The following is a 21617-nucleotide window of genomic DNA, read 5'->3' as shown; positions in this document are numbered from 1 at the left end:
CATCTTTTTCATCCATTCATCCATCAATGGATGCTTAGGATGCTTCAATGTCTTGGCTATTCTAAATAATGCCGCAATGAATGTGGTGGGTCCATACATATATCTCTTCAAATTACATATTATAAAATTATATATATATAGTATTAAAGAAGAAACAAATTTATTGAAGCTATAAATTATAGCTGTATTCATGTTGAGTAAAAGGTATTTCAAATTTCACTTGTGGTTATCATCACACTGTATCAACCCAAGAACCTTTCAATAGAAGACTTCATGTCACAGTTCTTAGGCTAGTCTGCACCCCACAGCAATCAATTTATCAAATAAATACCCTTAACTCTCCCCAAATATTTCCTATCAATTTTAAATAACTTGCAAGTTTGGGTATTCTATTTTAGTTGTGAAACTCAGTTTGAAGAAAATTCCCTTTTCAGTAATTTATATTAAAAAATAGTAGAAAGTAAACTGAAATTTTCATTTCAATGGTTTCTCAGAATATAAACATCATTTTGATTAAATAAATACTATCTTCAGCCTGAATTCCACTGGATCCACAGCTCCTCAGATTAGTTCAATCCACAGCTGACTATGGCCAAACGGGCCTGAGCCACTGGAAAATTGCTGACGGGTAATCTCCTGTGTGGCATCTATACTTATAACAACAGTTCCAATTACCACTCTTTCGTGAGCAACAGTTCACCTACCACTGCTTTCAGACATCATTTGCACTGAGTGCCTAGTGTAAAACGGAAATACGGGGGCCCTTTCAAAACTCATTAACAATGTGGCATAGCAATCAATTATACTAAGCGCAGGTCCCTTTTGACGTCCTGTTCCACTGGGCATGTTGCATGCCCCAAAAGCCAGCCTTGTCTTTTAGAAGATGTCATTAAAATTTCTCAGTCTAACTATTGGCTAAAAAAACTTTTTTTAAGCTTTTTATGTAATCATATTTAATTTCTTCAATGGGCAAAGTACACTAATGATCAATTTGGTTAAAACAAACAAGCAACAGAAAGAGAAGGTCAAGCAAGTATTTGTTGTTAAGTCAGCAACCAGCAACTTTTGTTGCTCAATTCATCTAACATTGAGAGAAGGGAGAAAACAGGACACTGGCGAAGCTCCTTCTATGTTTCCAGCACAGATTTTTTAAATGGCTCCGATTTCACTCCAGCAACCAAGTAGGTGAACTGGAAAGATGGGGATGGTGGGGGGCTATGGACTTGAAGTTATCTCCTGGTTTCTAAAAAAACTTCAAAAGATCACATGAAAACATTTTACACGAGTTAAGTGGGGGCCAGAGTTCAGGTTCACTCAAGCCTGGGCATTATCCTGCGTCCTCCGGGACGAGTCTGGAGGGAGGGAGTCGGGGAGGGTGGGGATAGGGGGAAAGGCCTGTCCTTGACGTGGGGGGCGTCTTATCTTACGACAGGGGGCTGCGGGCTAAGTTGCTTCAGTCGTGTCTGATTCTTTACGAACCCATGGACTGTATGGAGCCAGCCAGGCTCCTCTGTCCATGTGATTCTCCAGGCAAGCATACTGGAGTGGGTTGCCACGCCCTCCTCCACTGGCTCTTCCTGACCCAGGGATCGAACCCTCGTCTCTTACGTCTCCTGCATAGGCAGGCCGGTTCTTTCCCACTAGCGCCCATCTGGCAAGTCCTGGAAAGGGAAAAGCGGCTCACAAGCGCTGTGGGAGGGGCAAGTCTGAGGGAAGGGGCGGGGACAGGGGCGAGGCTTTAGGGCGGGGCCAAAGGGAGGGCGGGGCTGAAAAGAGACTCCGGAAACAGGACCCCAGGGTGGGGGGGCCCGGAGGGGGCTGGGCCGAGGCGGTGGCTCCCGCGGCCATATTTAGGCCGGGCACATCCCTTCAGGTGCAGCTGCTTTTCCCGCCGCCACCGTAGGTGAGCCTGGTTTTGGGCAGAGGCCTGGTTGTCCTCGGGCCGCCGGGGTCTCGTGTTGCACGGGTGATACTGGGGGTTCCGGTGGGGACGGACTCTCCTGAGCCCTTGCGGCGGGTCGCGTGTGTGCGATCGCGGAGAACGCGGCCCGTGGGCTTGGCCGCAGAGAGCCGGAGCTGGAAGCCGAGGGAGGGGCGCTGGCCGGAGGACTTTGTACCCAGGCTCGGCGCCTTGTCCCAAACCCCTGTTCCCCACTAAGCCCCCAAGAATTGTAACTCCGGGCGCTCGGGCCTGCAGTCTCTTTCTTTGAGCAGCTGCTTGTTTCTCAAGGGCCCACTGCGTTTCCGTAGCTGTTTCTGTGTGAAATTGATGTGCACCCCACTCATGGAGGAAGCAGACCCTAGACGTTCGCAGTCCCCACGGGAGGGGGAACCCGCTTCTCTGCACGCAGTTGCAAGCTCTTGGGAAGTCCGATCGTGTTGTAAATGCGCTGTCAGAATTGTCTCGGAGCGTGGAGGTCATCTCTAATGGGGTGGTCAGGGGGACGACATTTGCACGGACCTTGGAGGGCATTGGAGGTTGCAGAAATAATAGTGTGAGTAATCATAGCCAGCAGCGTTGTAAGTGCATGAATTAACAACCCTATCGCATTGGTCCTATTAATATCCCCATTTTATAGATGGGGAAATGAGGCATAGAAAGTTTGCCCCCAGACACTACCACGGCCAGAATACTACCAGGAAGTGGTACCTAGAGAAGCCAGAATTTGAACCTGGAGCGTCTGGCTCCACAACCTGCTTTAAAATCACTGTACCATGGCCCCCAGTAGAAACATCCAGACTATACTAGACTGATTGAACTTGACTAAAATAAACAAGCCCAGAAAAATAGTGTGGGACCATTGAAGACAATTTAAGTTGTCTGGAGTTCATGAATGCTCTTTTTTCCCCCAGGGTGGATTAAAAATTCTGTGGGCAAGCCATGTGAATTTTTATGAAGGAAAAGAGATTATGATTAGTACACAGTTAATAATATGACCGAAGTATATATGGCGTTTTATTCATCCTGCTCTTTTTGTCAGTTCATAGTCTGAATTTTGTGAACTTTTAATTGAATCAAACTTGAAAAAAATCGTATAGTTAATGCCAATGTCTTCTACTTCAGTGACATACTGGTTTTCAGCTACTGGCCTGATAGTTGGGTGGGATTAACTCTCTACACCTGTAGCAGGATCCTGGCTGTGGGCCAGCATTTGTCATCTGCTAGTTAATGTGAGCAAGCTAACCATGTTTTCAAATGGACAGACTATACTTAACACTATACAACTTAACACTATTGAACTATGCACTTAAAAATGGTTAAGACAGAAGACTTTATGTTTTTATCACAGTTTTAAAATAAAATTAAAAATACATTTAAATGATGAGTGATTCCAAGTAGACCATGTTAGACCTGACTGTGACTTGTGTAGGGCTCCACTGAGCAGTAAGGTAAATGGATTAAAGCCCTAGGCCTCTACTCAGGATCAGTTTTAGTGAGACATAAAAGAAGAAAACAGAGTAGGAAGCTAAGTTTTAATTTCTTGTATATAATTAGGATGGTAGTAATGGGAATTCAAAGAGGGGATTACGTTAAGACATTACAAACAGAATTGGGTAAGATGGGCATAGATGAAAAGAGAGCAGAAAGAGGAATAGAAAAACGTGATTTGAAGGTAGGAGATTGAACTTAACTTCAGCTGTGTTGAGTTTTGCTAGCCAGAGGCACATCAGGTGAGATGGGTTCAACAGGAAATTTAAATTCTGGCACCAGTGTTTGAGAACGATTGAGTGGAGAGAGGCAGATTTATATTCTTTCACACAAAAAATAGTTGAAACTTTGGGGATGGGAGTTAAGGAAAGAATGTAAACAAAAAAGGAAAGGAAGATGGGAGGAGAAACAAAGAATGGAAGAGAGCTCAGATCCTGTAATTTCGTTGAGGAAAAGAATTTTTACGAAGAAGTGCTGGAGAGCAGTGCCATAATTGGGTGATGTTGGGGAGACCTGTGCAGATCATTTAGAGCCAGTGGGGTGGGGACACATTGCAGCCAGAGAAATGGATCAAAGTCCATGAGAGAATGGGAATGGAAATCCAGGTAGAGATAGGTAGAAAACTTTTGATGCTCAGGAGAAGAATGAAAGAATGGGTAAAATACAAAGAATACAGATTTCTGGAGATAGATAACATTTAGCCTCAATGAGTAAAGGGAACAAAAGTAAAATCTGACAGTTTGGCCTTTTGGAGGAGTACATGCTTTGTGAATAAAGACACCTTTCTCTTTAATAGTGTTTACCTAATCGGCGTTCCATGTGTTGATACCATGCAGTGAGAGAACCTTTTTCTCTGAAGATTATTGAGGTACATTTCATTGACTTTCTAAGAAGATTGGCACTGTGGGTTTTTTTTTTGGGGGGGAGGGGGGTTGGTTTTTGTTTTGAGGTTTCAGAGAGGGGTGTTTTTATTATTCTGTCGCACTCTGTAATTTCATTTCTCCCCAAGATCTCTTCCTAGAACTGAAGTGAAGCGTCTGTCAGACAAATGTCGCTTCGTGTGCATCGCTGCACACATTTCTGTTGTTCCTGTGTTGCCCTCACTTCACCATCTTTCATAAGCCTAGTCAGTTTTCTCACCAGGTCATGTTTTCTAGCCAGTCAGCCCAGTGTCCTTAAGTTCTCATCTCTTCGCTGCTTTATCCTCCCTGCATGACAAGTTTGACCTGCAACTCAGGTGGATTTAGGCTTCCTCTTATCTTCCTCTGCTTTTCTAGTCTCCATTCCTGTTTTCATCACTCTCAGCAGTTGATCATATCTCATACTTTCAAATTACGATTTAAAACTTTTTTTCTGTTTATTTAAAAAGAAAAAAGAAAGAAAATAAAAAAACCTTTCTTCATTGGAATCTTATTCCAGGAAAAGTTTTTAACCAAACACGAGGCCTTGTGGCAAAGTAGATATTAAGGTTACTTAGACTATGGGCCTAGGTAAAGCGACGATGCTGTTCTGTCAGCTGGCCTTCCCATTCTGCCACACCCAGGGTGGATGGTCATCTACCTTAAGAAAGGAAGATAACTCTACTGAGAATGTATAGTGGAACTGTTACCTTTGTTGTAAAAAGTATGTCCCATTTATACATCATTTGGTCTTTTTTTCAGGATCATCTACCCTTTGGTACAGACCAAAAAGCAAGTAGTAATTGGACAGGTACATTAAACTTTATTTTTGATACATTACTTTTGAACTTGAATATAAATCTAGTAACTTGGCTTAAAATATGCTGTGTTTAGCTTAGGAAAATTTTAGTGAAAAGTGTAATCGCCTAGTATATCATATATTGAAGTATATCATATCTAGTTCTTAGCTTATGTCTTGATTTTTTTATTGAGCCTTTTTTCTTAATTCATAATTGAAGACAGTTTCTAAAATGGGTGGTTAGGGGGAAAAAGAACTTTAAAAGGTTTTAAAAAAAATTCATTCTACCAATTTAAAAAACAGTATTTTCACTTTGTCTTCTTTGCCCAAATGGAAAGTACTTGATTTTGAATTTTAATTAAAAGCATTCAAAGAGTAGAAGAAATAGACCAGTGATGAGTTACTAAAATAGGTGAATAGCAAAGTATAAAAACAATAGAGGTAAAGATTAAGTTAATTTTAAAAACGTTCACATAATTGGTAGCTAGAAGTTTAAAAATGTATTCATTAATTCAACAAATAATTTTTAGATATCTTTCATGTACTAGATATATGCTCGGTGTACCATGTTTTGGGAAAGCAGATATAGTCCCTGCTAGGTCTAAAAAATAGAAATTCCTTGCAGAATAATTCCACCAGGTAAATTTTATTCTTTGATCTCATGTGCATATATTTTAAAAGTGTATTTCTGTCTCTTAATTCATTGTTTAAGATAGAGTAGTGAACAAGAATGGCTGGTTAATATTCAGTAACTAATAACATCATTTTTTTCTAAAATTGGCCTTTTGAAGATTAAAAGCATAAACCTTTGAATAGAAGGTAATTCCTCTGTGTGTAATTGTAATACCCTAATGCTATCAAATTGTCAATCTTTTCTGGGGGAAAAAAAAAGTTTTTTTTAAGAGTATTTAGAAACCCTCTGGTGAGGCAGGAAAGCAGAGCAGCAGAGGGGCTCTGAGGTCAGACTCTCTGGGTCACACCCCAGATTTCCAGCGTGAAGCTCAGTGTTTGGATTTATCGAGGAGATTACCTAAAGGTAAGGTTGAAACTAATCTTTTGCAAAGACATTTCCCAAATAAGCTTTCCAAGATTATTTTTACATGTCTTTTTAGAGTAACTGTAGCACCACAGCTGGACTAGCACGCAGTAGAGCCTTTCACGGAGAGACCACCAGAGTGGTAATACCGGTTCCTGGGGTCCGAGGATTTTTATATTTAGTGTGTATGATTTACTGATTTATAATAAGGAGAGAAAGGGAATCCTTCCTTGAGAAATACAAATCAGAATCAGTCTGGTTTTTCTTTGCTCAATGGGTGCTTAACCATACATAAAAGATGGTCTTCCAGTTTTTTGTGGGGGTTTTTATTGGTATTATTATTAAAAATTAATAATGTGTGGTATTTTAACATTTAAGTTTAAAATTATTCATGAAAACTTTAAGATGTTTTGGAGAGAAAAGAATTAACCAAACTTCAAAAATTTTTTCTGTCAAATTCCATAGACTGAGGAGACTGGTAGGCTACAGTCCATGGGGTCGCAAAGAGTCGGACACGACTGAGCGATTTTACTTTCACTTTTAATTCACTTAGGACAGCCGTATGTTTTACTTGCTGGTTTGTTTTAAAAGGTGAAATGTTGATCTGAAAGTTGTACAGCACTTTCTCTGAAATACTCCGCTAGGATGAGTAATTTGACCTGGTTTAATGTATAGGAAAGTGCCTGTGCTGTAAGTGTTGAATACATGTTCTTTCTTACTATTATCAAAACCATTACTGTTACATCATTTTCCTCCCATTTTCTTACCAGCCATAATCAGTCATACCAGTGACTCTTTTGTTACAGTTGACAGCAAACTATTAACAATGTTTAATCTTCTTAGCTAAAGTAATCAGTTAATAACTTATTTGTATTCTCTCGCTTTCTTAAAGGAACTTGGGGCAGTCCACAGACATACACACCATGAAGCTTGTTAATAAGTAATGACATACCAGAGTACTTAAGTTTTCTAAAGTGAATATAACAACTCTAAGTGTACCTAATAAACTTAGTCACTTTCATAATACTATTTATCAGAAAATTAGCATGTGAAAAAAATTCGAGGTGGCAGACAGCCATATGTTTAGATACTTTATCTGAAAGCAGTTCTGTTGCAAATTTTTTAAGAGCTAATTCTCTGGAGATTGATGAGGTCCCTCTTCACTAGTAGGGGAAGAATGGCCCTGAAACAGGTTTCCAGCAGCAAGTGCTTTGGTGGACTGCAGAAAGTTTTTGAACATGACAGGTAAGTACAAAGAGGATACAATTTTAGATCTCTCTCTGCTTCCACCTACTTAAATCTTTAAATAAGCCCATGAAAGATCACGGTTGCATGAATAACTGTTCACATAGAAAACCTGTGGTTTTTATCAAATTTATCTTACCTAGTTTTGACATTGGTGATAGTAATAAGATATTTACTTGTAAATTACATATAAATTTCATATTTATACAAAAAGAGAATTAAGGATGTGGTCCATTTCAGTGTCTGTGAGCAAACATGTAGTTTAAGATCTTTAGATTTGTTATTTCATACATTTCTTTAGAAACAATTTTTCTTTTAAAAATTTTCGTGCTATATTGAGGGTATTACATTTATTCTTTTAATTCATTCTTCTCCAGATGACTGTGTACCATGTACAGCATAAGCTCAGGTTGATTAGTATGCTAAATTGGCCCTGTTCTTTCTTCAAGGGCTAGGGGCTATACCCTAAAATGTTGATGAGATCACTTATTCTGGACGTTAAATCACTTGTTTTACATTTCTTTGTGACTAATGAGGGGCAATTTTTTTTTTGATGTCTGTTAAAATTATAGTGTTGAACTGAAGTGCAAAATGAAATTTGCTGTCTATTTACCACCAAAGGCAGAAACTGGAAAATGCCCTGTGCTATATTGGCTGTCTGGTAAGTGTTATGCATTTGAGTTTTGTAAAGGGGTTTCTTTTTCTTTTTTCCTGGCTTATCTTACTCTTCCATCTTGACTTTTTGGTGTGTTTTCTTAACCATCTATAAAAAACTTTAGGAGCCTATAGTCTGCTCTTACTTTATCCTGAGAACAGTTTCAAACCTACTGAATTACATTTCTTTTATTACTTCTTTTTCATGTCTGTGTTGTTATTGTGTAATTGCTAAGTCATGTTGGACTCTTTTGCGACCCCATAGACTGTAGCCCTCCAGGCTCCTCTGTCCATGGGATCTCTGGGCAAGAATTCTGGAGTGGATTGCCATTTCCTTTTCCAGAGGATCTTCTCGACCTAGGGATCAAACCTGTGTCTCCTGCATTGGCAGGTTGATTCTTTACCACTGAGCCAACCAGGGAAATCTACTTCTTTTTCAGTTAGACCACATAATTTAGCAGAAAATATAAAGTTCTAGACTCATTGGCAAAAGCTTAGAAAACTTATTTAGTTTGTGCCTAAACCAAACATTTCTTAGAGTCTTTACCACTCAAATAGAACAATGTTAGGTAAAAGCAGGATACCTGTGATATGGTAATTAGAAACCACAGACAAGTAACTTCTTACAGCATTCTCTAGAATGTTTGAATTGGACCCGGATCTTCTCTGGCAACAGTCTGGAACATCCCAGAAGACTTCTTCTTAAACACTGGTGAATATCAGACTATCCAGTGGATTGTGAGAGCTCTTTCACAAGATCCTGGCACTTCATCTTTAGAAGCAAACATTTTAAGAGACTCATAGAAAACCAAATTATGTCATAGAGTTGTATTGTTGTTTCTTTAAAATTGCTTCTTATGACTTTGATTTACTAAATCCTCCCTTAATGTATGTTTTCTCACCAAATTATCAGTCTTTGAGAACTATGTTTCATTTTAAAAGGTAAAAATTAAGTACCTACATAATTTTAACTCAGCTTCACTTTCACTTTTCACTTTCCTGCATTGGAGAAGGAAATGGCAACCCACTCCAGTGTTCTTGCCTGGAGAATCCCAGGGATGGGGGAGCCTGCTGGGCTGCCATCTATGGGGGTCACACAGAGTCAGACACGACTGAAGCGACTTAGCAGCAGTAGCAGTTCTCTTCTTAGTACACTGAGAAATTCAAAGATGATTAGTCTAAATTTTATTGCTGAGAACTACTTGTATATAAAAATATCTTAGTATTATGATGACCATAATATTATCTCACTGTGAACATTTATGCTTTGATGCAGGAATAGTATTAACATACTTGATAACACGCCATTGGGATTGTCATAGCATTTGGTTTATGCACCATATTGCCATTCTACAGTTTGAAAAATTCTGAATTCCCAAACACATCTAGTCCAGAGGATTTCTGTAATTGAAATTGTAGTCCATGACTTTGAAAAGGCAGCTAAAGGATCATTTAACCTAAGACAATTCTTAGATTGATACTGTTACAAATTTTATGAGAAGAGAAACTTTAGTGTCTTTTTCAGCATGATTTCTTTAAAAAAAAAAAAAAACAAAAAAAAACCTTTTTAATAGTAAGTAAGGAGATCAGTCCTGGGTGTTCATTGGAAGGACTGATGTTGAAGCTGAAACTCCAATACTTTGGCCACCTGATGCAAAGAGCTGACTCATTGGAAAAGACCCTGATGCTGGGAAAGATTGAGGGCAAGAGAAGGGGATGACAGAGGATGAGATGGTTGGATGGCATCACTAACTTGATGGACATGGGTTTGGGTGGACTCCGGGAGTTGGTGATGGACAGGGAGGCCTGGCGCGCTGCGGTTCATGGGGTCGCAAAGAGTCGGACATGACTGAGCGACTGAACTGAACTGAGCTTATTTTCTTGTGTTGTTAAATAAAGCTTATAAGCCGTTTACAGTATATCATGAGATAACAATATTTTTGATCTTTAGGTTTAACTTGCACAGAACAAAATTTTATATCAAAATCTGGTTACCATCAAGCTGCTTCGGAACACGGCCTTGTCGTCATTGCCCCAGATACCAGCCCTCGTAAGTGTTCTTATTCCAGAGATCCTTTGTAAAAGTATAAATCTTGAAGACTAAGTTACAAGCAGAGTAACATGTACACAATTTATTTTGTATTTTTGCTATTTACTAATCTTTCAGGCAACATCATGACTCTAAAATACCATACTATATATTTTCCTCACTGAATTTTACTAACAGTTTTGCTACTCCCATTTTATAGATTGACACTTTAAAACAGAGACTGAGCAACTCAATTAATCTTTATCATCTTGGCACTAGTACCAAAATAACTTACAATGCAGAGGAAATAATTTTTTGTTCCTTGGGTAGCCTGTCTTGTCATGTAGTAATTTTCTTATTTCTGTTAGTCATCAAGCAGTCATGCAGCTAAACAAATATTAGTTTTAATACAAGTGATTATAATGTATACGTTAGAGAAATGAAAATATCAGGTATTTGAGAATTCAATCCATCAGATAGTTGAAACTTGTTTTGTGACCCTGGAAGGGTCAGGAAATGGAATTTAAATGGAAGCTAAAACTATCTGGAAGTTGAATGACCGGCCTTGGGAAGCAGTGCATTTCCTTTCACAGTCCCTATGATACAACAAGTAAAACATGTCTCACGGGAAATGTAATAAAATGTTTAATTCAGAAGGGCATCAAAAATATAAAATGTCTCCAGAATAAACTTTTAAAATAAGGTTTATTTTTAAGTAAAAACCATAAAAAATTCTTAATGATCATTAGTGGGAAAGTGCCATGTTCCTGGATGAGCAGAGACTCTTACAAAGAGGTCATTTCCATCCAATTACGTATCACTATGATTTTATTCGAAATCTCAGTGGTTGACTTTACTTTGCCAACAAAGGTCCGTCTAGTCAAGGCTATGGTTTTTCCAGTGGTCATGTATGGATGTGAGAGTTGGACTGTGAAGAAAGCTGAGCACCGAAGAATTGATGCTTTTGAACTGTTGGAGAAGTGTTGAAGTGTTGGAGAAGACTCTTGAGAGTCCGTTGGACTGCAAGGAGATCCAACCAGTCCATTCTAAAGGAGATCAGCCCTGGGATTTCTTTGGAAGGAATGATGCTAAAGCTGAAACTGCAGTACTTTGGCCACCTCATGTGAAGAGTTGACTCATTGGAAAAGACTCTGATGCTGGGAGGGATTGGGGGCAGGAGGAAAAGGGGACGACAGAGGATGAGATGGCTGGATGGCGTCACCAACTCAATGGACGTGAGTTTGGGTGAACTCCGGGAGATGGTGATGGACAGGGAGGCCTGGCACACTGCGATTCATGGGGTCGCAAAGAGTCGGACACTACTGAGCAACTGAACTGAACTGATGATTTTATTCGAAATCCCAGTGGTTGACTTTAAACTGCATGCAAGTATATAAAATAAAACCTAATTAATTAAAAAGGAATGTAAGAAAATTCCACTGGCGGGATGGATAAATAGGAGAAACAGGATGGAATGATTCCAGAGTATATAAGAAGACATTTTCACTGTCAGCTCAAGATAGCGAATTGAGCACAAGTGTTTGTCCCCATTCTCTTCTGAGATCACAGTGGTACAGAGAACAAAGAAGTGTTGGGGTAGTGAGGAGGGTCATCAGAGAAGAAATTTCAACACATTTACGAAGGATAAAAAGAAGGTCGAAACCCTTTGACAGGTAAAACAGAGTGAGAATATGTTCAGAACACTTAAGATCTTCTAACATCAACAAAGAAAGACAGTGAATACCCCAGCCTGGAGGACCATGTCCTCCTTTTCCTACCTCATTGTCTGGAACTAGTCATAGGACCGCACTCGAGGGCAAGGACGTATGTGCGCCAAAAGGCCAGAGAGCTCACAGTGTCCAGTGAACAGCTCTGATGCAACTGAATATTCAGGTTCATTTTAAAGTGTATTATTAAACGGGGGCCATTACTAACAGAGAAGATGAAACCATGAGACTTTTCTTTAATTAGGTGGCTGCAATATTAAAGGAGAAGAGGACAGCTGGGACTTCGGCACTGGCGCTGGGTTTTATGTCGATGCTACTGAAGATCTTTGGAAAACTAACTATAGAATGTACTCTTACGTAACGAAGGAGGTAACTTAATTTACATTGTAATTATTAATCGATGACTGTGAAAGTTTGATTTTGGACACAAGGTCCTTCTAGTCTTTTAAACTAAGGTATGGTATTGTTGAATCTGTTTGGTATATGTGATATGATGTCCGACTCTATGCGGCCCGTGGACTGGCCCACCAGGCTGCTTAGTCAATGGAATTTTCCAGGCAAGAATACAGGAGTAGGTTGCCATTTCCTACTCCAGGGGATCTTCCCGACCCAGGGATTGAACCCACATCTCTTGCGTCTCCTGTGTTAGCCACCAGTGCCACCTGGGAAGCCTATTTAGTATATATTTACTAATTAACCTTTGTAAAGATTCCCAAGTTTACTGGTACTATACTCCTATTTTCTCAATAGGAGAATACTCCTATTTTCTACAATAGGAGTATTCTCCTATTCTCAATAGAATACTCCTATTTTCTACAATAGGAGTATTCTAAATTCACTTAAGTACAATTTTAAGGAATTTAATAATTATTTTGATACCTGTTTACATTGACCAGGTTATACAAAGCAAATAGTATATGAAAACACTTCGCATTTCTCTGGTAGTTGGTTCATTCAGACATATTCACAGGGATTAATCATAATCAGAAAGGATAAGTGGTAAAGCATTGCTTCTATTAATAATATTTGTGTACAGTTTATGCATTTTTCTAAGTTTTATATGATTTTAACAATGTCCACATCATAAAAATTCAGAACTAATAGTATAAAATTTTAATCATGTGTAATTCTGTCACCCCAGACAACTATATTTTGGTATATTCCAGACTTTGTTTTATGAGTAGTTTTCATATAATTGTGAAACATTTTTATCTTATTCTTTTTTAGTTATAGAAAACAAATATTTTATAATATTCTGATCTATTTGTAACATAATTTTAAGAATTGGATAGTATTCCATCGTATGCCATGATTTACTTTTTTCTAATGGAGCTATTATATCTTTACATATGTTTTTTACCATAATGTTTATTACTGCATTGATTATCTTTGTGTATAACTTTTTCTACCCATAAGAACTTTTCCTGTAGAATAGATTCCAGGAAGTGAAATTATTGGATCAAAGTTTAGAACATTTTGAAGTTTCTTTCTGCATTATCGTCTTAAATTTGCTTTCTAAGTGTGATGTATCATATATTCTCCAGTGATATATAATCATTGTCTATCCTGCATTTTTAAAAAATCTTTACGGTGTAAACCATTTTAAGACTGTGATTTGGAAGTATTGATTTTTTTTATACAACTTTGAAAGAGTCTAAACTTCCTTATCTCATATCTTCTGTCCCACCATTAAATTCTCTCTAGCTTCCCCAACTTGTAAATGACAATTTCCCAGTGGACCCCCAAAGGATGTCTGTTTTTGGCCACTCTATGGGAGGCCATGGAGCTCTGATTTGTGCTTTGAAGAATCCTGGAAAATACAAAGTAAGATTACCTAAGCTTCTAGTGACAGATATTTCTCTTGAATAATATAATATTAGGAACTTACAGAGATTGAAATTAGATACTGTTGTTTAGTATTGGAACTAAACTTTTCTAGTGTTGGGAATTTCAAGAGATTGTGGGGGAAGACTATTAAATTGACCATACAATATATGCTGCAGACTCAAAAGAATAGGCCTTGTATCCCAGTGTTTTTTCATTGGTCTGCCAGAGGTATTATCAAGAAATTTTCATTGCTTCTATTCAAACTATAGTTTTCTAGGCTCTTTTTTTCTAAAAGTTAGTCTTGACTAATGTTATTATGGCAGTATATTATCATTTACCTATATTTTTACCAAGAATATTCTCACATAAAGTTTACTCTGATTTTCCATTGTTTTAAGTGGAAAAACTGAGTAGAAATTCATCATAAACTTCATTTGTGCCTTATTTAATGAAAATGTAATGTACTGCTTGGTTGCTTTAGCAATTATATTTTATTAGCTCTTTGAATAGAACACAAAGGATGATGGATCTTGGAGAGGCATATAATCTAAGCTCATAGTATAGCAGAAGAAAACTCGTTCACAGGGACTTTCATGACAAGTCAGAGTTTTTAAGCAAGTTGCAAATATCTGTGCATAGTCAACTTACAAAAATATAACTTGTTTGTAAATTTTATTTTATTTTTGTGCCTTAAGTCTGTGTCAGCATTTGCTCCACTTTGCAACCCAGTGCTCTGTCGTTGGGGCAAAAAAGCCTTTACCGGATATTTGGGAACAGATCAAAGTAAATGGGAGGTAGGTACTGGATGGCTGTCTTAAACTCATTCATAAGTTTTCAAATTTGTTGAAAAGCTGCACTACAGACATTCTATTCCTAACTTATTCAAGTAAGGATCCAGGGTCCCTTGCATTGCAAGCAGATTCTTTACCATCTGAGCCACCAGGGAAGCCCAAACATCCAGAGCTAAAACTAATTAACAAAAGTGAATACATATACCAATAACACCACCCATGAAGGATCTTTTTTAAATTGTATTGAATTATGGCAGATATTCTGAGGCTACATCTTTTTTCTGCTAATGATTAATTTATATGTTTATTTTCTAAATTAACATTATGAAAAATAGCCCCTATTACTAAATTTAGACTTATCTCTTAACTATGTGCTCGATTGTATGGTAAGAACCAGGAGGCCTGGGTTTTTATTTTGTGTATCTGTTTCAAAATCTAGTGTCTCTCAGGTTTAGATTTTTAATTCTAGGCTTAACAGCCTTTAAACATAGATACTGTGTATGTAATGTACATTTATGAGTCTATTTACAACAGCGAGATTGCTTTTTAAAGCATAAGAGCAGATGCTTCTAGATGAAAATAAACAGGCCCTTTTTTCCAAGACTGTGCAGAAATGGGCTATTTGAAAACTCCTGCCAAGAATTTGAATATTTTGCAAATGAGCTCATCACCATGCGCTTGTTAGCAAGTAGCAGATACTTGAGTTGGGGGGGTGGTGGGGAAACCTTTTTTGTCTCATTGCTGTTTATTCAAAATCATTTACACATGGACCCCTATTTTACTTAAGTTTGGTCATTGAAATTCTAACAGAATTGGAAAGTTAATCTCTTAGTCACTAGATTAAAGTTTTGTTTTGCTTAGGCCTAGGTTTTCATTAGGTTGGAGGAATGCCAAAAATTGTTACTATTAGTTACTTGGAGAACAACGCATTGACAATGCTTGTGCATCAGTAGTTTGAGTTTTCACCATATGCAGTGTTTGTGTGGAGTTTTGAAATCTTCTGTCAAGAAGGTGATGATCCTTTCCTGCCCACAGGGGCCTTATGGTCTAATAGAAGATTTGAGTGAAAGACCAACTGATAGAGAGAAGTAGGGGAGGGGTAGCCTATAAAGGAACGTGTATCGTTTTTCTCCAAGTGGCAGTAGATTTTACTGTCTTAATTATGGGGTGTTTAGGCCAGCATTTAATTTACTCTTGGAAGAAGGAGGCTATGCAGAATTATGAACTCATAGAACTTTACACTAGTTGGACTTTGTATGTTTCCTTTCACTCTCCTTTTAAGACTAAAGAAAGCAAGTCTGAAAAAGCATGATACTTTAGAAGGGAAAATCTTTTGTTTGTCTTGATCAATGCATCAGTGTGGTTAGTGAATATACATGGGTGATCAGCATTTAAAGATGGATGGTAAAATAGAAAATTGTAACTAGTGGCAGCTCCTCAGATACTAAATTTGAGTTGTTAACATGATTCAGATTATTCAAGTCTTCCTGAAAGTTCCTGGAGATGGTAGATATTTGGTGGTTTTCAGCAGATAGCAAAAGAGAGATTTATGTCTGGAATTAGTCAAAAAGCAGAAACAAAAATAGACTGCTTATTTGAAATAGTTAGAAGAAATAGTCAATTTGTGAAAGGATTTACAAAGGAAAAATATCAGGGTTTTTGAAGTTGAGAAGTGGTTAATAACCTTGATGATTTAGAAGAAAAAAGGTTACACAATGAAGAATACTTGAGATATAAAATCCTTGCTGTTGGTCTAGGACTGCTTGAAAGTAAGGAAGAGGCTGTAATGAGAATAGCATTCTGAAGACCTTATAAATAAAAACCAGACAAGCCAACTTAATCAGCCTTAGAGCTTGAATGACTTAAAATTTCTATTCGGTTCTAGTATAGGATATTCTGAAGAATATCTTTCTGGCGCTTGGGAATTTACTTTTCATTATTTCTCCTCTTTTTATAGGCTTATGATGCTACCTATCTTGTGAAGTCCTATCCAGGTCCTCAGCTGGATATACTAATTGATCAAGGGAAAGAGGACGAGTTCCTTTCCGACGGACAGTTACTGCCTGATAACTTCATAGCTGCCTGTACAGAAAAGAAAATCCCTGTTGTTTTCAGATTGCAAGAGGCAAGTACCAGGAAACCTTACCTTGCTCTAAATTCATTATTAAAAAAACAAGATTCCATAGTATTTTTTAAATTTTATTTTAGAATTTGAAAAGGTACCTCTAGTTAAGATATTTTCTAATAAGACAAAGTGAAAACCTTCCTATTAAGTCAATGATATCTAAGACCAGATTACAAAGAAATAGGAATGCTTTTGGCAGTGAAAAGGATTTACAATTTTCTGTCCTACTGTAAGATCAGTAAATAGCTCAAAGTTTGATGCTTGGGTGGTACTTAATCATCAACATTATCGGGTGTCTTTCTTTACACATGCAGCTGTTGTTGCAGTCAAATAAAAAGACAAGCTTACACCTTAATTTCTCTTCTCTTTAGGTACACATCTTAGCCTCGGAAGCTGTGTATTGTCTGACACACACATATGCACTATATATTGAGTTAGATACTAACCTATCTGTTGAGCTGCTTTCTCGTTGTTTGAGAACTATTACTGGATTTTGATTGGTTTGCAGATTTTCCTTTTTCCTTGGCTAAAATACTTTTGACTATTCACTACTCACCTAACTCTATGCTAATATAGTTATAATTAAAGAAATTCTGCCTTTATTTTTTAAAAAATTATATAATCACACACTTCAGAACATAATATAAACAAAATTTTTCTTTCAGGATGAAAAATGAACCCTGAAAATTATACATGGCCAGGCTTTTTAAAAAGATTTTTATTCATGTTTATGGGTAATATGCCATATGGATAATATGTTTATGGGTAATATTCCAGGCACATTGATCTAAAACTTATAATGATAAGTGTTACCTAGATCACTCCAGTGTTCTTGCCTGGAGAATCCCAGGGATGGGGGAGCCTGGTGGGCTGCCGTCTATGGGGTCCCACAGAGTCGGACACGACTGAAGCGACTTAGTAGTAGTAGTAGATCAATGTGTAAGCTTACAAAACTGTTTTCACAGCATTAACTCATTTTATCCTTATATGACCAGATGAGAGACCATTCCTATCCTGTCCACCTGTTTGGGTTTTTTTTTTTTTTACTTTTTTTCAGCTTTTTTTTTTTTTATTGTGGTAAAATAACCACAATACCACATAAAATTTACTACCTTAACTCTTTTTAAGTGCAATTTCAGTGGTGTTAAATACATTCATAATGCCCTGCAGCTTTCACCATCATTCCTGTCCACAATTCTTTTCATCTTGTAAAACTGCAACTCTGTTCCCATTAAGCACTAACCCCCCATCCCTCCCTGCCCCCAATCCTTAGCAGCCACCATTTTACTTCCTGTCTCTGTGACTGCCCTGAGGATTTCCCATAAGTGGGCTCATACAGTATTTGTCTTTTTGTGACTAGCTGATTTCACTTAGCATAGTCCTCTTAAGGTTCATCCATGTTGTATCATGTGCCAGAATTTTCTTCCTTTTTAAGGCTGAATAATATTTCATCCTATACATATACCAGATTTTGCTTATTCAGTCATCTGTCAGTGAACAATGTAGGTTGCTTCCAAGTCTTAGCTATTGTGAATAATGTTTCTATAAACAGGGATGTGTAAATGTTTCCTGAAGATTCTACTTTTATTTATTTTGGTTATTATACCCAGGAGTGGAATTTATGGATCATGTGGTGATCTGTTTTTAATTTTTTGAGGATACTTCATACTATATTCCATAGCAGCTATACCACCTTACATTCCCATCAGCAGTGCACAAGGGTTCTAATTTCTCCACATCCTCCCCAACATTCCTTTTTTCTTTCTTGTGACTATCCATCATTTAAAAATAGAATTTTTTATTAATAGATTAATTTGAACATTTATTATCAGAATTACATGTTTTAGATCAATGATCAACCTTGAGAAACTTTATTATAAAGATAACAGTGTGTTTAATTTTATTAACTCTAGCTGTAAGTGATAGAACAAAGCGTGTTTTTCCCCAAATGACTTGAACTTCTTGGCAGTAGTGCTGTTGGTTGCCTCTTCTGCGTCCCTTGAGTTTATGCCAGGAAATTTTGTTGTTACCACTAACAGCGAAGTTTCAGCCTTGCTACAAAGACTGAAAAATTTCTAGAGTTTGTTATATAAGCAGCAGGGTTAGAACACTGATGAAATTCTTGAGGGGAAAAAATAAGTCAATTTATTTATTTCTAAAATGCCTATATCCCAAGCAACTGAAAAACGTAGTTGTCTGTGCTTAGTGAAGAGTCAAGACAAAGCATTCCTTTTCCTTTTTTATTTAAAGATGAGAAAGCATTGAAATCATCAGTCACAATTTTTAGCTCAGGCCCAGTTTTCTGTCCACTTTCCTTCCAGCATGGGCAGTTTGAGGGAACTGCACAGTGTGGAGCAGATCACGTTTAGGTTTGTTATAGCTGAATGAGCAGCACAATGTTCATACCTCGGCAGTGGCTCCAGAGAGGCAACTTTGCAGAGTTTGAAGCCAACTTCGGTTGACTTCAGACTACCTCAGGTCTGAGGGACTTACTATCTGCTTTATCGTTAGGGTTTCCCAGGTGGCTCAGTGGTAAAGGATCCACCTGCCAATGCAAGTAGACGCATAAGACACTGGGTCAATCCCTGGGTTGGGAAGATCCCCTGGAATAGGAAATGGCAACCCGCTCCAGTATTCTTGCCTGGAAAGCCTCATTGACAGAGGAGCTTGGTGGACTCAGTCTATGGGGTCGCAAAGAGTCAGACATGAATAAGCATACACGCATACCTATTTTCGATCGGGTCCATTTTTTTATCAGAAAACTGGCAGGTACCACTTGGTACTATGCTTTACAGGTTTTGTGGCCTAAAAATCATGGGCATATTTGACCTCTTAACAAGAGTTACATGGGTGCCAAGTGCTTGTCTCCTCCTTTCTTTATGTAAGAAACTGTCCTTCAGCTCTAAATTAACTGGGACTGGTCTAATCATTGAGTGATGTGAAACCAAATAATTCCAAGGCTCAGCCTTAATTTTGACAGCATTCCTGTCAGATTCACTTCTGCAGTTTGGCCACTGAAAATAGAAAACAGATGGCTTTTAAGTTTCTTTGATGATTTTAAAGTAGAACTCTTTATTAACTGGTCTACCCAAGATATGCTTTGCATACGGCTGGAAGTTAGAGATTGAGAACGTTTACTGATTCATCAAAACCTTAGGGATTTTACCTTGTTCCCTGAAATTCAGGTGATATTTTTTATTAGGCCCAGTTTTGTTTCTTCAATGCTTAGAAAAATTCATTTTTCTTCCAATCAGACCATTTGCTTGATCAGGTTAAACTTTCTTAGACTCTTATCTTCCCTGGTTTATTCTCTTTTATATTTTAATTGCCTCTGGCAGGGTAAGGGCTGTCCTAAAAATTACCTGGTTTTTAACACCTTTAAGTTCTTCCATTCCTATTTTTAATTTCTTTTTCCCTTGAAAGGTACTTACTTTGTACTCAGAGGACACCTTCAGGAGGGTTGCTTCTCCTTTTGCCACTGATCACCTGTCACTGATTTTATTTAACCAGATAGAAATCTGTTTCAACTCAATTACATTTTCTCTCTGCAGCATGGTAGTTTTTAAAAGTTTACTGACGTTTTACCCAATTTGGTTTATTGCTGAGAGATGTCAGCATTTAATTAATTATTCCTTTTTCCTCAGCTGTAGTAGGCTTTTACTGCACAGGAGGTCAAATTCTTAATGTGATTTATCATGGCCCTGTTTAACTTCCCAGGATAGGGCATTTGGCTGTTCACATGTTCTTTCCCTGTATTGTTTACATGTGCTTATTTTGTATCTTAGCATTTCCTTATCGGTGGTAGTGTGTTTCCTTTGGGATTTGGAACTTCTTGCCTGTGTTCCTAAACTCTCTAAATTCTGAGTCTTTTATGTCCTTGTTGATAGGACCACATGTTTACTCTGTGCATTTAATTAATGTGTTATTTCTTTTCTTTGCATATATTAATAGCATTTAGAAACTAGGCTATGCAGAATGTTTCTTTTTTTTTTCTTTTTACATTTTTGCTATTCTTTTTTCAGTGAAAATATTGAAGTACAAGTGTAATAAGCTTTACTTTGATTAGAAACCGTTCACATATGGTGATAGTTTAATTATTTACAAGCAAATTAAGTGACATGCAAGATATATTTAATGTCCCTTTACTGACTTTTCTGAATGGTAAATAAACATCATCTCTCTGTTTTGTCTTCTAGGGTTATGATCACAGCTACTACTTTATTGCAACCTTTATCGCTGATCACATCAGACATCATGCAAAATATCTGAATGCATGAAAAACTTCAGATAAGAGAATCTCTTCAGGATTATAAAATTGTAATAAACAGAATTGCAAGGAAATAAGATTTTAAAACTTTGGATTTCATAATGCTAAAAATGCTTCATTCTGTAGTTGAATCACTCACTGAATAAATATATCAAATCTGCTTCTGATTTTTAAAGTTACTTTACCAGTGTTCATTTGGGAAATATTTGATACTTAACAGCTTTTTCAAGATCATTTGGAAATGATTCAGAGGCATAGGCTGTCTTTTTCCGTATTGTTTTGTATCTAGTGTCTAACAACTGCTTGGCTTCTAGTGGTCACTGAGTTGAATATTTGTTAGTTGGTGAATACAGAAATAGACTCAGAAAGATTAAGTGAATTTCCCATCATTACAGTTATTTGTGGGAGAGCTAAGATAGAAGTCAGATTTCCAGAACCCAGTCAACTATATTTCTTATCTGTTGAGTCAAATGGATTTGTGGACATTGGTTTATGGACCTCTCTCAAGAGACAAGAATTAAATACTAGATTAGATCTGAAATTCGATAAGGAAACTTGTTTCATATGTTACTGTGAAAGATATTTTCCTTTAATTACATGCAGAAATGTAACTTGATAAACTCGGCCAAGAAAAGTAATGATTCTCCTTGTAAGTACCAGAGTGTGTTCCTTCGAGAACTTAATGGACACACTTTTGAAACATGATAGGTGAATTCTGGTTGTTTTAAAAGAAATATATTTCTCTGTTAAAGAGCACAAAAGTTATACATTTTAAACATTCAAGAAGA

The 21617-nt window shown here is 37.4% G+C and overlaps 1 protein-coding gene across 6 annotated transcripts; it reads left to right on the top strand.

The window, feature by feature from the left end:
- Positions 1–1032: 1032 nt before the first annotated feature.
- On the top strand, positions 1033–20989 carry ESD (esterase D). 6 transcript variants are annotated; one of them, XM_070800079.1, is made up of 11 exons: positions 1033–1181; positions 4227–4298; positions 5092–5140; positions 7335–7409; positions 7982–8070; positions 10015–10113; positions 12064–12188; positions 13524–13643; positions 14342–14440; positions 16395–16562; positions 20759–20989. In XM_070800079.1, the coding sequence occupies exons 4-11, from the start codon at positions 7342–7344 to the stop codon at positions 20837–20839; spliced, it is 849 nt and encodes a 282-aa protein (XP_070656180.1). In that variant the 5' UTR covers positions 1033–1181; positions 4227–4298; positions 5092–5140; positions 7335–7341; the 3' UTR covers positions 20840–20989. The 6 variants fall into 6 exon arrangements, with proteins under 6 accessions (XP_070656180.1, XP_070656179.1, XP_019826814.1 ...); XM_070800078.1 differs by having other exon boundaries at positions 7332–7409; XM_019971255.2 differs by having other exon boundaries at positions 7292–7409.
- The last annotated feature ends 628 nt before the right edge of the window (positions 20990–21617 follow it).

This window comes from Bos indicus, chromosome 12 (assembly GCF_029378745.1).
Source record: "Bos indicus isolate NIAB-ARS_2022 breed Sahiwal x Tharparkar chromosome 12, NIAB-ARS_B.indTharparkar_mat_pri_1.0, whole genome shotgun sequence".
NCBI lineage: Eukaryota > Metazoa > Chordata > Mammalia > Artiodactyla > Bovidae > Bos > Bos indicus.
The sequence above is the reverse complement of the archived record's forward strand: the minus strand, read 5'-3'. Positions and strand labels throughout refer to the sequence as shown.

Excerpts from the sequence above, each read along its gene's own strand:
- ESD (XM_019971255.2), top strand. The coding sequence starts at position 7,312 with ATGAGGTCCCTCTTCACTAGTAGGGGAAGAATGGCCCTGAAACAGGTT. Across the intron at positions 14,441-16,394 it reads CAGATCAAAGTAAATGGGAG|GCTTATGATGCTACCTATCT; the intron begins GTAGGTACTGGA and ends CTCTTTTTATAG. Across the intron at positions 16,563-20,758 it reads TTGTTTTCAGATTGCAAGAG|GGTTATGATCACAGCTACTA; the intron begins GCAAGTACCAGG and ends TTTGTCTTCTAG.